General features: G+C 59.3%; 1 protein-coding gene across 4 annotated transcripts; it reads left to right on the top strand.

Moving 5' to 3' along the window:
* The first annotated feature begins 1,631 nt into the window (after positions 1–1,631).
* SLC9A5 (solute carrier family 9 member A5) lies at positions 1,632–14,301 on the top strand. Of its 4 annotated transcripts, none has more exons than XM_069868126.1 (16): positions 1,632–1,818; positions 5,767–6,069; positions 6,716–6,882; positions 7,183–7,261; positions 7,498–7,675; positions 7,807–8,027; positions 8,196–8,398; positions 8,922–9,065; positions 9,194–9,264; positions 9,941–10,070; positions 10,228–10,316; positions 10,493–10,619; positions 10,749–10,919; positions 11,501–11,570; positions 11,780–11,911; positions 12,202–14,301. In XM_069868126.1, exons 1-16 carry the CDS (start codon positions 1,686–1,688, stop codon positions 12,666–12,668), a joined length of 2,685 nt encoding a protein of 894 aa, XP_069724227.1. In that variant the 5' UTR covers positions 1,632–1,685; the 3' UTR covers positions 12,669–14,301. The 4 variants fall into 4 exon arrangements, with proteins under 4 accessions (XP_069724227.1, XP_069724230.1, XP_069724228.1 ...); XM_069868129.1 differs by having other exon boundaries at positions 1,633–1,818; positions 6,719–6,882; positions 8,976–9,065; XM_069868127.1 differs by having other exon boundaries at positions 1,633–1,818; positions 6,719–6,882.
* The last annotated feature ends 307 nt before the right edge of the window (positions 14,302–14,608 follow it).

Raw genomic sequence — 14,608 nt, 5'->3', positions numbered from 1 at the left:
AGCCTGGGAGAGGCCTTGTGGTGTCCTCTCAGCCCCCTGATGAGGCCATTCCTGTGCCGCCTTTCCTGGCAGCAGCCGCCTGGCAGTGGGTGGCAGCAGCAGGCTGCTTTCCCCAGCCCTGATCTTGAGCTGCCAGCCCTTGCTGCACGTTGGTACTGGGTCAGAGAGCCTGGAAGAGGTGACACTGCCCGCTGGCCAGCCAGAGGCGATGTGTCCTGCAGCTCAGTTCCCTCTGGCCAGCGGGCTCCGTCTGGCACTCAGCACCCAAGGGCACCTGTGCTGTAGGCAATTCCAGCCAGAGGGCTCAAGCTGGCCAAAATGTCCTTCTGTCCTGGCTGCGGGGACACACGGACACAGCTCAGAGCTGGCTCTCCATGAAGCACCCTGCCAGTGTCCTCTCCTACCTGTGCTGGGAGGTATCCCTGCTCCCTGGGCATCCCTTGCTGCCCCCCAGGACACAGGGCCCTGGCTCTGGGAAGCGCAGGGATGGGATGTAGGAAACAAGGCACCCCCTGGAGTGGGGGTGGGGATTGGCCAGGGGGCTGTGGACAAGTGGGATTTCTTTTATGATGGGAGAGGGGTGATGTCCTGAGAGAGGGTGGGGAGGCAGGGGGAGAGCAGGAACCAAGGGAGACCCCCTAGGGTGCTCCCAGGTGGGTCTGGGACAGGAGCTGGTGGTCTTGGCTGGGAGTGGGTTAAGTGGGGTGGGGAGATGGGGAATCTGGTGGGTGCAGGAGGACTGAGCTGACACGAGCCGAGCGAGCAGCCAGGAGGGCATGGGGACTGGGGCAGGAGCCAGGGGGCTGGGGGCAGAGGACGCTGGAGCAGGTGTGGGGGGCACCAGGATAGGGGCAGGGAAACTGGCGTGGGTCAGGGGGCACCAGCGTGATGCAAGTGGCACTGAGGGACATGCAGGCACGACCAGAACAAGTGTGACACGGGGCAGAGGGCCCAGGGTAGAGGCAGGGGGGCCGCTGTGGGGCTGGGGCACTGGGACAGGAGGAGGGAGGTGGGACAGGGGGCATCGCGACGGTGTGCTGGGGGGGAGGGGTCACACTAGGGGAGTGCCAGGGCAGCACCGGGGGTCCCAGGGCAGCACTGGGGCAGCACTGGAGGGAGCTGGGCAGTACCGGGGGTCTCGGGGCAGTATCCAGGGCAGCACTGGGGCAGAACTGGGTGTCCTGAGGCAGCAGCAGGGACTGGGGCGGTAGCGGGTGTCCCGGGGCAGGCCCGGGGGTCGAGGCAGTAGCGAGGGGGCTGGGGCAGCGACGGGGGTGCCGGGGCTGTAGTGGGGGAGCGGGGCAGCACCGGGTGTCCCGGGGGAGCACCGGGTGGGGTTGGGGCAGCAGCGGGGCTGCACCGAGCAGTACCGGGGCAGCAGTGGGGCTGTACGGGACTGTACGGGGCTATACCGGGCTGTACAGCGGCTGTACCAGGGCAGTATCGGAGGAGCGGGGCAGTACCGGGGCAGTATCGAGCTGTACCGGGCAATATCGGGCAGTACCGGGCAGCAGCGGGGCTATACGGGGCTATACCGGGCAGCACCGGGCTGTACCGGAGGAGCGGGGCAGTACCGGGGCTGCACCGGGAGCCCCGGGCGGGGCGGGGCGGGGCGGGGGCCCCGGGCCCCACGTGCCCGTGACGCGGGGCGGGGGCCGGTGGCGGCGGGGCGGTGCTGCGGGGCCATGCAGCCCCCGGCGGGCTCCCCCGGGCCCGGCGCCGCGGCGGGGGCCGAGCTGCTGCGGTGGCAGTGGCGGGAGGTGCAGGCGCCCTGCCTGGTGGCCGCCTGGATCCTGGTGGCCAGCCTGGCCAAGATCGGTGAGTGCGGGTGTCCCCCCGACCCCCCCCCCCCCCCCTTTCCCGGGGCGCCGGGAGCCGCTCTGCCCTCCCCGGGGATGCGGCATCGCCCTGGGGCGCGGGGGCTCCGGGGCGAGGGGCGGGAGCCGCGCTGGTCAACGTCCTCAGCCGGGCTGGGTGGCCAGGCACGACCCGGTGCTTGTCCTCCATCCCCTGCCCTGGGTGGCCGGGCACCGCCTGGTACCCTGTCCTCCATCCCATGTCCTGGGTGACCAGGCACGACCCGGTTCCGTGTCCTCCGTCTCCTGCCCTGGGTGGCCAGACTCCACCTGGTACCCTGTCCTCCATCCCCTGCCCTGGGTAGCCAGGCACGACCCGGTTCCATGTCCTCCATCCCCTGCCCTGGGTGACCAGGCACGACCCGGTTCCGTGTCCTCCGTCTCCTGCCCTGGGTGGACAGGCTCCACCTGGTACCCTGTCCTCCATCCCATGTCCTGGGTGGCCATACACAGTCCGGTTCCGTGTCCTCCGTCCCCTGTCCTGGGTGGCCAGGCACCACCTGGTACCCTGTCCTCCATCCCATGTCCTGGGTAGCCAGGCACGACCCGGTTCTGTGTCCTCTGTCCCCTGTCCTGGGTGGCCAGGCTCCACCTGGTACCCTGTCCTCCATCCCCTGCCCTGGGTGACCAGGCACAACCCAGTTCCATGTCCTCTGTCCCCTGTCCTGGGTGGCCAGCAGTGGTGAGGTGAAGGTGCAGCCCAGGAGGTGCCGTGGGGTCCGCTCCCCATCTCCTCGCCAGGGAGGGAGGAGTGGGCACAGAGGAGAGACAGTTGGGGAGGAGAAGAGGTGAGCAGAGATGTCCAAGCGAGGATGCTCCATACCCCAGAGGCTGGCAGAGCCCCCGCTGTGGGCAGGGCTGGAAGGGCTCAGCGGTGCCGGTGTTGGGCAAGACGTGTGCTGGGCAGCCTGGGGACAGGTCTGTGCCTGCGATCCCCTCTGGAGCGTCACTCCAGATCCACACGGCCGTGGGCTCTTGTGCTCCCTGGCTGAGCAGCTCCGGGGAGGCTCTGCTGCAAGAGGCAGTGTGGGAAGGTGCAAGGAGGAGGTGTGTGAGCTGCCGCAGGGCTGAGCCCCCTGAGCCCCCTGGGTGCTGAGGAGGGGGTGCTGAGCAGGGTGCCCCTGGAGCTGGTCCACTGTAGCACCTTTGCCTGCTGTGCTGGGCCTGAGGGACAAGATTGTGACCTTGGGGCAGGTTTCCTCCTTGGGGACCCCGCTGTGGGCGCAGGTCCCCATGGGGAGGGGTGTGGGCACCATCTTAGTTTGGAGCTGGTTCAGGGTGAAGCAGGGGAGCATCCAAGCATCCAGGGCCCAGCAGCAGCTCCTGGTACCCAGGGGACAGCGACAGCTGCGACCACCAGCTGGCCTCTGCCAGCTCCCAGGTATCATCAAACCACTGCCACTGGCCTCATGCTCCTCTCCTTCCTTGGCCTTCTCACAAGCGAGACCTAAAGCATTGCAGGGAATAAATTAAAGGGTGTTGTGAGCTTAAAATTACACCCTCCCCCTCCGTCTGCAGCTGTGCCACGTCTAGCTGCTAAGCGCATCCCTCCTACCTGCAGCAGACAATTCCTTTCCCTGCCTTTTATTTCCTGCTCTCAAACACCTCCCTGGAGCTGCTCCCTGGTTTCCTTGGTGCGCTCCCCTGTGCCCTAGCAAAGGAGCCCTGAGCCAGGGACGTTCCCAAACCTTCAGCACCGTCATGCTTCTCCAGGCCTGATGTGAACGGATGGCCACTCTCGTTTGGAAGACACAACCCTGGTGGCAGGTAGCTCTATCTAGGGGTCTGATGGGTCTGATGGATGCTCACAGCCTGGAGCAAGGAGTGACACCTGGACCTGAAGGCAGGGCTGTGGGCAGCACCTTGGCAGGGAGTCCCTGGAGATAGTGTATGATCCCCAGCACCTACAGGAGCCCCTGGAGGAGGATGTCAGGGGGTGGAGGGGGCGGCTGCGGTGGCCGTGGATGCTGGGCGTAGGCTGGTGCAGAAGAGCCGTTGTGGTTGCGGCACTGGGCTGCCAGCTCACAGCCCTGTGACTGCAGGGGAGGAAGCGGCCCTGCGCCTGGGTGATGGGGAAATGACACTGCGGGCTCTGTTCTCGGAGGAGGTCACGATGCCAGGGTGCCCCGAGCCAGCAAAGACCCGGGGCGGGGAAAAAACTGGCTTGGGTGTTGCCTTCCTGCACAGCAAGGCATCATCCGGACTTTGCTGCCTTTTCCGCTCTTGGTCAGAGCACAGATCTGCTTGAACGGGATGTGGGGAAGAGAGAAGTCATGAACATTGCCCCAGATACGCTCTTCACCCATGGAAAGGGGTTTGCCAGCAGATGGATTTTTTCCACCCAGCAGCATCCCAGTGGGTCCCAAGCCTCTCTCCTTACACCATCACCTCTGTCCCCAGATGTTGGTGTCTTAGTTTAGGTGTTTGGCCATTTCCTAAGCACTAGAGAAGCGGAGCAGGTTTTGGCCCCAAGTCCTTCCAATGTCAAATCTTGTATTATGGATGCCTGAGTGTGGATTATGACTCTGAAGTTAATTCACATGTGGCTAAGTTACTGTTGCTGTGGGAACCTTTTAATGCTGAAATCTTTGACTAGCATGTGTAAAATTAGAGCTTATTCCACCGTTCCCACTGGCTGCTCTCTGTGGTGCAGTGGAGCTCGGGGATTTGATGAAAAGGGTGGCAGCCTCTCCTCTCAGCCAGGGAATTTTTGGACAAGTGGAGTCTTCCCCATTGATCCTGCTCCCTTCTTTGCCTGTGTTTTTGGCTCAGGGGAAAGGATGATGGATATCAGCCAGTAGCTGTGTCCCCATAGCATCTCTGCGGGCTCTCGTGGGTCTCTCCAGCCCACCAGGGTGCATCTCCACAGCACAGGGAGTGCAGATGGGTTACAGGAGCAGGGCTCTTGGCAATGCTTCTGAGCATGCAGAAGGAAGCTGGATGCCTTGTTCCTTTCTTGAGAAGTTCAGAGCTTTGTTTCTGTGGGCGGGAAGTGGTTTCACAGCCTGCTGCAGGCGCACTGCCCTTTGCTGGGTAGCAAAAATACAGCACCCTGTGCTAGGGAGGAGAAATCCACAGGGCTGGGGGTTTACCCACCTGGAAGCTGGAATGATTTGGGATTAAGCAGGACACGATGGCCTTGGGGACAAGGCTGCCAGGAAGAGTGAGTCCCCTGTGCCTGCTGGCTTGTGCCTGAGCTGCAGGCTCACTGCCACATCGCTAATGGATGAATCTCAGGACATACTCTAAAATATATATCCTGTTCCATGGCAGTTTAAGATTTGGTCCAAACCTCACATGGAATAAACTGATTATGCAAAACATCTCTCAATCTGCAGCTCCCATGCGCGTGTTTTTTGCATGCAGGTAGTTTAGGTGGTGCTGAGGAGGATCGTGCTCAGGCACAGGGACCGGCTGACTGGCTTGTGCTGCAGTGGTTTGCATGCTGCTCTGTCTGCTTGCTCAGACAGCTGCAAACAAGGTCACCTCATCATCAGGGCTGAGCTTCCTCATCTCTGAGTGGGGCAATGTGTCCTAGTGAACCAGGATGCCTTTGCCTGAACAGCAGCTGGCACTGCTTGTGACACTGTGAACGTGCTTGCTGGCTGCCTTTTTGTCTTAAGCAGAGACACCAGAGGCCATAAAAAGCAAAATGCACTGCTCTTTAGTTTATTAGGCAGTGGCTGAGGAGGAGACGGAGATCCAAAAGAGGTAGGGACCTTAAATCCTTACCTGGGAGCTAACTGGAAGGTCTTCTGCACACACGTGTCCACGAAGCAGCCTTAGGTTCTCCTTTGTCCACCCCAGGGTTCATCATCCATCAGCCAACCTTTCCGTGGAGCCTCTGGATCTGGGATGCTCTGTCCACGTGCCTGTTTGGCTGATGCTTGCGTTCTTCTTTTCCTTCTAGTTTTCCACCTGTCAAGGAAGGTGACATCCATTGTCCCGGAGAGCTGCCTCCTCATCCTGCTGGGGCTGGGCCTGGGGGGCATTGTGTTGGCCGTGGCGAAGAAAGCCGAGTACCAGCTGGAGCCCAACATGTTCTTCCTCTTCCTTTTGCCCCCGATCGTCCTAGACTCAGGCTACTTCATGCCCAGCCGGCTGTTCTTCAACAACATCGGTGCCATCCTCACCTATGCAGTGGTGGGCACGCTCTGGAACTCCTTTGCCACCGGCGCTGCGCTCTGGGGGCTGCACCAAGCCAGGCTTATGGGTGGGTGCATAGGGCTGCCCAGCTTGGGCCACATCCCCAAAGGATGAGTTGGAGGTTCAAAGCACCCCCAAGTTCAGAGCCCACTGCCTGGCCCTGTTGTGGATTCCCAGGAATTATAGTGGGAGTGGGGTTCTGGCATCCTGTGAATGGTGCTCTGGCAGGACTGTCAAGTGTACAGGACAAAGAAGCCCTGCTTGGCACTGGGCTGACTCATGTCTTTGCTATTTTTGTCACCGACCTTGGCTAGCTTTGCTGGCTCACTGCCGTGTTCCCTCTCCTTGGCTGGAACCACTGGCCCTGGCTAGCGTGAGCTCTCCTGACCCCCGAGGAACTGCTTGATGCCTGGACCTGAGGTGGGGCTGAGTCTCTTTTGGTGCATACCTGCCCGAGGGGCAGCAATGCACCTGGGTGCCAAGGGGGACATCCCAGCCCTGCTCCCCTCATGTTGCAGCAAGGATGTGCAGAGCATCACTTCGCCTGGGGGACTCCCAGAGGTCTGGGAGCACTCCTGGGCTCAGCCCACCGCACCCTGAGTTGGGATGCTGCAGCCAAGTCACTAGGAGCAGATGAGGCTCAGGCTTGTTTCAGCCTGATGAGAGGGGCTCTGGGGCAGATAGTCTGCTTGATCTTAGTCCTTCTGTCCTAGCAGATCCAGGTGTTGAAGCTGGGCTGATGGATTTCCTGCTCTTCGGCAGCCTCATCTCAGCTGTGGATCCCGTGGCAGTGCTGGCCGTCTTTGAAGAGGTCCATGTAAATGAGACCCTCTTCATCATCGTGTTTGGCGAGTCTCTTCTGAATGATGCTGTCACTGTGGTGAGTTGGAGCTTAGGGGACCCTAATGTGGAGCCTGAGGTGGGCCAGGGCGCTGGTGTCCCCAGGATGGGCAGAGGATGCAGGTGACTTGCCCAAGCTGGGGGCAGACCCATGCTGTACTTTCTGGGTCTCTCTCCTCTCCTGCCTCCGTGGGTCTTTGCTTGCCAAGATGAGCTGTGTTGCCTGGCAGATTCAGGGCAGGCGATGCCTCTTCTGCAGGGTCCATCCTGCCTGTAGATGCTGCCCTTCTCAAGGAAGGGCAATACCCTGCCTTCCCCAAGATATTTGTCTTTCCTGCAGGTGCTGTACAAAGTCTTCAACTCTTTTGTGGAGCTGGGCCCAGCGCACATCCGTGCCATGGACTATCTGAAGGGAGTAGGTGAGTATGTGCCCCACCAGCCCTTCCAACTCTTCCTCAGGGATGGACACGCGGGGGATGAGCATGGGTGCTGTCGTATTGTGGGGTCGGCACTGAGCTCCACAGCTCTGTCATCTCAATCCCATGGATGGTCACGCGCCGGCTGTCACCATGGGATGCTTAGGTGGACATGGCTGTGGGGCACAGGAGCTGGGCTTGCTTGCTTATGGTGCAAATGAGTCTTCGCCCCCCACCAGCCTCCTTCTTTCTGGTGAGCTTGGGTGGCACGGCCGTGGGGCTGCTTTTCGCCTTCCTCCTGGCCTTGATCACGAGGTTCACCAAGCGCGTGCGCATCATCGAGCCACTCTTCGTCTTCCTCCTGGCCTATGTCGCGTACCTTGCTGCTGAGATGGTCTCTCTCTCCTCCATCCTGGCGTGAGTACTAGGATGTCCCCAGGAGGGGATCCAAGATATTAGGGGTGCAGCGCTGAACAGCAAGAGGTGGTGAGCAGACCCACCCTTCATTCCGCTGTAGGGTCATACCAGCTCCTTCTGCCCCTCTGCAGAGTCACTTTCTGTGGGATCTGCTGCAAGAAGTACGTGGAAGCCAACATCTCCCAGAAATCCCGCACCACGGTCAAGTACACCATGAAGACGCTGGCCAGCAGCTCAGAGACCATCATCTTCATGTTTCTGGGCATCTCGGCTGTGGACACCTCTAAGTGGGCATGGGACACAGCACTGGTGCTGGGCACCTTGTTCTTTATCCTGCTCTTCAGAGCTGTGGGTCAGTCTGGCTAGTAGCACCCAGCCCTTTTCACACCAAAAAGTTGTATCCCTCAAGGAAGTCTGAGGCATAATGCCAGCTGTCCTTCCTGACTTGGGTTTCGCCCTGTCTCCAGGAGCAGGCAGGGCTCTGCTGGCATCCCAGGCTCTCCTTCTCCTTCTTCCCTAGGCGTTGTCCTTCAGACCTACGTGCTCAACCGCTTCCGCCTCATCCCCCTGGACAGGATTGACCAGGTGGTCATGTCATATGGTGGCCTCCGTGGAGCTGTGGCCTTTGCTCTGGTCATCCTGCTGGATAGGGAAAAAGTGAAAGCTAAGGATTACTTTGTGGCGACGACCATCGTGGTAGTGTTCTTCACTGTCATCGTGCAGGTGAGGATGGGCACTGTGTCATCCTCCAGTGCTGCCTTCCTGCCCTAGAGCTGTCCTGGGCACTTGGGACACGTGAGTGGGGGCAAGCACTCCTTTTCAAGTGACCTTTGGTCCTCAGTGCCTCCTGGCACCACATTTGTCAGCAGGCTGGTATGCAGGATGGCCGTGGTGACTGTTGTGATGGTGAGGCCATGGCTCACATTGTTTCTCCGTCAACCTCTTTTTTGGGACTGGCTCAAGGGGCAGCCGTAGCCTGAGCCTGGCCAGGCTCTTCTCTTTACAAAGCTGCTGGTGGCCCCTGGCTCTGGGATCCCTGCACCCTGGGAAGGGGAGCTGCGTGGCAGATGGATGCCAGCCTAGGGGAAGGGGAACTAGGGTGGTACAGCATGGTCACTGCCTGCTGGGACACAGGAACATTGCGCAGGTCCTAGGCACCACGTGTTGGGTTCGTAGGGGCGTGTGCAGCTGGCACAGCTGCTCCCCCTGCTCACTTTGTGCTGCCTCTGCTCTCCCTGTGACCCAGCCACGCACCCTCTCACCATCCCAGTCTTTCCCTTGCCTTCTCCTGCCATTCCAGGGCCTCACCATCAAACCCCTGGTGACATGGCTGAAGGTGAAACGCAGTGACCACCACAAGCCAACGCTGAACGAGGAGCTGCATGAGCACGTAGGTGCTGGTGCCGTGGGCTGCCCGGCTCCCCGCACCGCCGGGGCTCGGCAAAGGCATTGTATGGTTTCAATACCCCTGGGGCACCTGCAGCCTTGGCACTGCTCTCTCCCTTCTCCTTGCTCTAGGCCTTCGACCACATCCTGGCGGCTGTGGAGGACATTGTGGGGCATCACGGCTACCATTACTGGCGGGACAAGTGAGTGTCTTGGCCTTCTCTGCTGGCCATCAAGTGGATGGTAGACACATGCCAGCCACGGGGACATTGCAAGGTCCCTGCTGGAGAACACCCTTGCTGTAGGCAGGGTAGAAGGGAAGGCTGTAGGTCTGTCAGTCCATCTGGAAGGGGACCATTTGGCTGCTGTTGCACAGAGGACTGAGGTCCCAAAAGCATCCTAGAGAGGGCTTGGGCAGGCGTGGTTGAAGATGCTGCAAGATCTGGCATTATTTACCTGTGGGATGTCCATGGTGGTGGTGATGGCCCTGTGCCTCCCCGTGGATGAGCATTAGGGCACAGCCCTGTTGAAGCCTGGGCAGCGTTTATCTGCAGCGCTGCCGCAGGAAAAGGATGCAAAAAGCCTGTTTCCTGGAGGGGAAGCTCTCCAGCAGAGCAGCCACACTGGCCCCAGTCCCACTCCCATCACCTCCCAGAGACCTGTTATTGGTGTCTGGCTTCCCCTTGGGCAGGGACAAAGGATTAGCATGTCCCCTCCCCTCCTGCTGTCCCTGGCAGCATGTCCCTGGGCACAGACAGACCCCGAGTGCCCAGCCTTCACTCACCGTGCTTTGGGCACCCTCAGCCTTGCACGGTCCGGAGGTCCCTGGCTGTGGTTCCCTGTGGGAGCTAAACCCCCCGTGTCTTCATCTTGTGGCAGGTGGGAACAGTTTGACAAGAAGTACCTGAGCCAGCTCCTGATGCGGAAATCTGCCTACAGGCTGCGGGATGAGATCTGGGATGTGTACTACAAGCTGAACATTCGTGATGCTATTAGCTTTGTTGATCAGGTTGGGACGCGTGATGAGGGCTGGGCAGTGGGATGGCCTGGGTTGGTGGCATGTCCATGTGTGGCCCCACGTGTGCCCTCTGGCCAGGCCGTGGGTTGTCCCCCAGGCAGCTGGGTCCTTGCTGTCCCAATGCCAACCTTGCTCTCCCATCTCTCAGGGTGGCCACGTGCTCTCGGCTGCCAAGCTGGCGCTGCCCTCCATGCCCAGCCGCACATCCATGTCAGAGTCGTCGGTCACAAACCTCCTGTGAGTACAAGCATTCCTCCGAGCCCCCGGGCAGACCTTGCTGGCCCCTCGCTGCTGCCGTCTTCCCTGGGCATCGCTTGTGCCAGGGCTGGCGGGGGGCTGGCGGGATGCGGGTGTGAAGCCCAGACCCACCATCTCCCTCTCGTCCTTCTCTCTCCATCTTCATCACCCTCAAGGAGGGAAAGTGGAAGTGGCGCGTGCCTGGACCTGCAGGTGATCGACACGGTGCGGAGCCGCCGGGACAAGGAGGACGCTGCCATGCACCACGTGCTGCGAGGGAGCCTCTACAAGCCCCGCCGGCGGGTGAGCGCTCCCTGGCCGTGGCACACGGCTCACCCCAAGGGTAGCAGCGCCCGCAAGAGGAGCGGGGATGGAGGATGCTCCGTGGGGGCAGCTGCTCACCCTGTGTCTCTTTGCCTCTCCCTCGGCCAGTACAAGGCCAGCTACAGCCGTCACTTCATCTCTCCAGATAAACAAGAGCGCCAAGATAAAGAAATCTTCCGTCAGAACATGAAGAGGCGGCTGGAGACCTTCAAATCCACAAAGCACAATGTCTGCTCCTCCAAGAGCAAGGCCAGGCTGAAGGAAAAGGGCAGGAAAAAGGCAAGTGCTCCCCAATCCCCTGCTCCTTCCCTGAGATTTGGGCTCCTCCAGGATGCAGACAATGAAGTTTGTTGGTGTGTAGGTGAGGTGTTGCAGGGCATCAGCAGCTCGAGAGCCAGCATGCAGAGCAGCTCAGCTCAGTTAAGCATATACTGTGTGTGAACTTGCAAGTGTCACATGTCCATGTGTCCTTATCATTCCTGCGCTGCTGTGGACTTGGCTCCTCCCTGGGCAAAGCAGACCCAAGCCCTAGAGGAGCCCCACATTTGTTTTCCAAGAATGCTCAGCATAAAGTGACCTGAACATCCATGCAGATCCAGGCTCAGAAGTGTGGCACTGAGCCCTAAATTGGGCTTAGGTGTCATCTCCCGTTTAAAGGCTCTTGAAGCCATTGCAGCTGAACTGCTTATTGTAGGGCCATGGAGATGCAATGCCTAAGGATTAGGAACTACTGACTGCCAGCTGCCATCTAGCCATAATGGGAATCTGAGTCCCTGGGGAGACCCTAGCTTGAGGGCCACTAGGTCTGAGGGAAGGAGTTTGCATGGAGCAGGTCCCAGCCAGTGCCTCTTCCTTCGCAGAAGAACATCTCTCTGACCGGTGATGCACACAATGGGAAGACACACAGAAATGCCCCCTGGCAGGAGGCAGGTAAGGCTGGTGGCAGGTGAAGTTTGCAGGTCCTGGCAAGGGAACTTAGTGGGGTGTGATGAAAGCAGCCTGCTGTGCCTGCTCACTGCCAGCTTGGTGGCACCACAGCACCCAGGGCTGTACTAGCACCAATTCCTTCTCCCATGGGTGCAGTCCTTCCCCTACCAGGTACTCCATCCTCCAAACCAACTCCCTCTATCTGCCTGCAGCTCCTGTCCTGGTGCTGGTCAGCTCAGAGGAGGAGGAGAGTGATAGCTCTGAGACAGAGAGAGAGGACGATGAAGGGATTGTATTCGTTGCTCATGCCACCGATGAAGTCCTGCAGGGAAAGACAACTGCTGGTAGGCACTGATACTCCCAAGCCTGAGCAGCTGTGATTGAGTAGCTCGTCCTTCCTCCACCTGAGGAGCAAAGTTGCCTTGGACTGGGCAGAAGCAAAGTCAGCAGTGCATGGATGGGAGAATCACTCTTCTCTGTGGCTCTGGAGGCACAGCAGAGCCTCCCTGGTGGCTCCTGCATCCCTGCACCAGCTAGCCATTTGGTAGTGGTTAGTTCTGCAACGTTTGCAGGGCCCAGGGAGAGAGCAAGAGCTGTGCAAGATCTCTCACTGTCCCTCCTTCTGTATCCTCAGGCAGCCTGGATGTTTGCCCCAGCCCCTGCATCATCCCACCATCGCCCACCTTGGCAGAGAAGGAGCTGCCATGGAAAGGAGACCCGGCTGATCTGGCTGTTTACATCTCCTCGGAGACCACCAAAATTGTGCCAGTGGATATGAAGAAGGCGTGGAACCAAAGCATCTCCTCCCTGGAGAGCATCGCTTCCCCCCCAGGCATCGAGAGTGGACCTCAGCACAGGAGATTTGCCTGCCCTGTGCTGGAGGAGCAATCCCAGTCTGCGAGCCAGGTGATGCCAGAGCAGAGCTCCTGCTTCCAGTTCCCCAGCCACGTCTCTAAGAGCGGCCGGTCACAGAGTGACAGCAGCCCTGATGGCCCTGAGCAGCAGGAGCTGCAGCCTTTGATGGCCACGGAGGATCAGGGCAGGATGCTGCCCACGCCAGAGCCCAAATGGCTGATGTTCAACAGAGCGACCCACCTCTAAGGCAAACTGCAGATGGGGAAGGGGCTGGGGGCTGCGATGGGCTGCGACCCGCTGACCGCTCCGCTCTCTTGCATTGTAAAGCTTGTGTGCATCTCCATAAACTCCAGGAGTGGCAGGAGAGCCCAGTGCTGCTCCTGGAGCTGCCCTGCAGGATGGGCTTTGCCCATGCACCTGCTGATGCACAGCTGGTTGATAGTTGGGCTTTTTGCTGCAACAGCAGGTACCAGCCCCTTCCACCCAAGGAGCCACAGACCCCAAACCTTTTTCTTCCTCTGTGGTCCCTACACATCTTCACAGCGCTGGGAGGCCATAGATGTTTCTCCTAGGGCTGAGAACCCAACTGGACTCGATCCCATTGTGGCTGTGCTGCCCTGAGATGTAAGGGTGCTGGCTTGCGAGTGGGAGCACAAGCTGATCTCCAGCCTGGCTGTGAGCAGGACATCTCTGAGGAGAGGGCTGGGGGTGGCAGCTGGTGCACAAGAGCCCATCCGTACTCAGCAGCATAGCCATTGACTTCAAGGTGGCTACTGTACTGGTTCCTCACGGCATGGATGGAGCTCACCTAGGAGGCCAGAGATGGGCTCCTTGCCATGGCAGCTCTGTGTTCCTCAAGTTGTGGGGTACAACAGAGGCAAGGCCATGACCTTCTCAGGACTGGGAGCAGAGCTCCTGGGGTTTGGCTCCACTAGGAGCCGGACTAGTGAACCTGTACGCACAGGGACTCCTCTAGCAGCCAACCTGCTGTACCGGCCTCACGCCTGTTGTCTGGATGTGTTACCAAGAGCTGCGGTGTTCAGCTTTCTGGCTTTGCTAGGAGGCAGCTGCCCTGCACAGCATCCTTGGCATTCATCCTGCCCATGTCCCTGTCCCTCCAGTTGCCTGGGGCTCCATCAGCTTGGAGGGCTGGTCGTGGTGCAAGGAGTGGAGCAAGCAGCAGGTATGAATGTACATAAGAAACAGGGGTGATCTGCAAGACCTGAGTGCATCTTCAAAAGTCTCTCTGTACCTGCCTCACAGCCACTCCTGATCCCTCCCAAGAGGGTGGTGGCAATGGCCCATGCAGTGAATGATTTCTCGTTTGACCCCAAAGGCCAAGAATTTCTCCCCAAGAACTGCTCAGCATGCAAAAGCTCAGCATGGCAGCTGGCACTGGTGATGCGGGAGGGCTGGGGATGCTCCTCTTAGAGAAGAATGGGGACTTAAGCTGTTAATGCCCCAAAGCAGGTAAATGATGGCCTGTTCCAGCTCTGTGGGTGTGCTGAGACAGCAGGTGTCAAGGGGACATGTGGATGCACTGGCAGAGTGAGCCCAACATGGGGCAAGCGAGCTGGTGGTACCCCCTGATACTGTCAGCAAGGCTCAGGAAATGTCATTCGCTCTGTACCTGTTCCGCCAGACGAGCATGAGGTTTTTAAAAGGTTTTTTATATAGTTTTGCATTTCTGGTATGCCTTATTCTGGTTTTGATTTCTGATCTTGGGCCATACTAAGTCTCTAGCTGGGTCAGTGTTTTCTGTAGCCGTGGGCACCACAAATGACTCAAGACTTAATATCTTATTTGCAAGAATATTGTTTTAATGTGAAAATATATGCAGAGTATTTTGTAATGTTAAATAAATTGGGGTTGGAGCCAGCGTTGCGGTCTGGTCTCTCTGCTGTCTGGGAACCTGATTTGCTTCTCCCTTGCAGCCACAGCATCCCTGTGCCTCTCTGCTCTTCTCCCCCGAGGCCATTGCCCCCCTCTCAGACTTGATGTGCCGAACTGGGTTTCCTAGTTTCAATAACGTGTGTGGAAAATGTGAAATTCTTTCCAGAGAGAAGCTTGCCTGCAGCCATTGGCAGGCCAGGCCTCAGGGAGCAGCCAGCAAGGGGCCAGGAGGCAGCCAAACCCGAGCCACGCGGTGCCACGGCTGCCTGCAGAGCAGCAGCGTGCTGGCAGGC

Source organism: Phaenicophaeus curvirostris, chromosome 14, assembly GCF_032191515.1.
Source record: "Phaenicophaeus curvirostris isolate KB17595 chromosome 14, BPBGC_Pcur_1.0, whole genome shotgun sequence".
NCBI lineage: Eukaryota > Metazoa > Chordata > Aves > Cuculiformes > Cuculidae > Phaenicophaeus > Phaenicophaeus curvirostris.
This window is presented reverse-complemented; position numbering and strand designations above follow the sequence as displayed.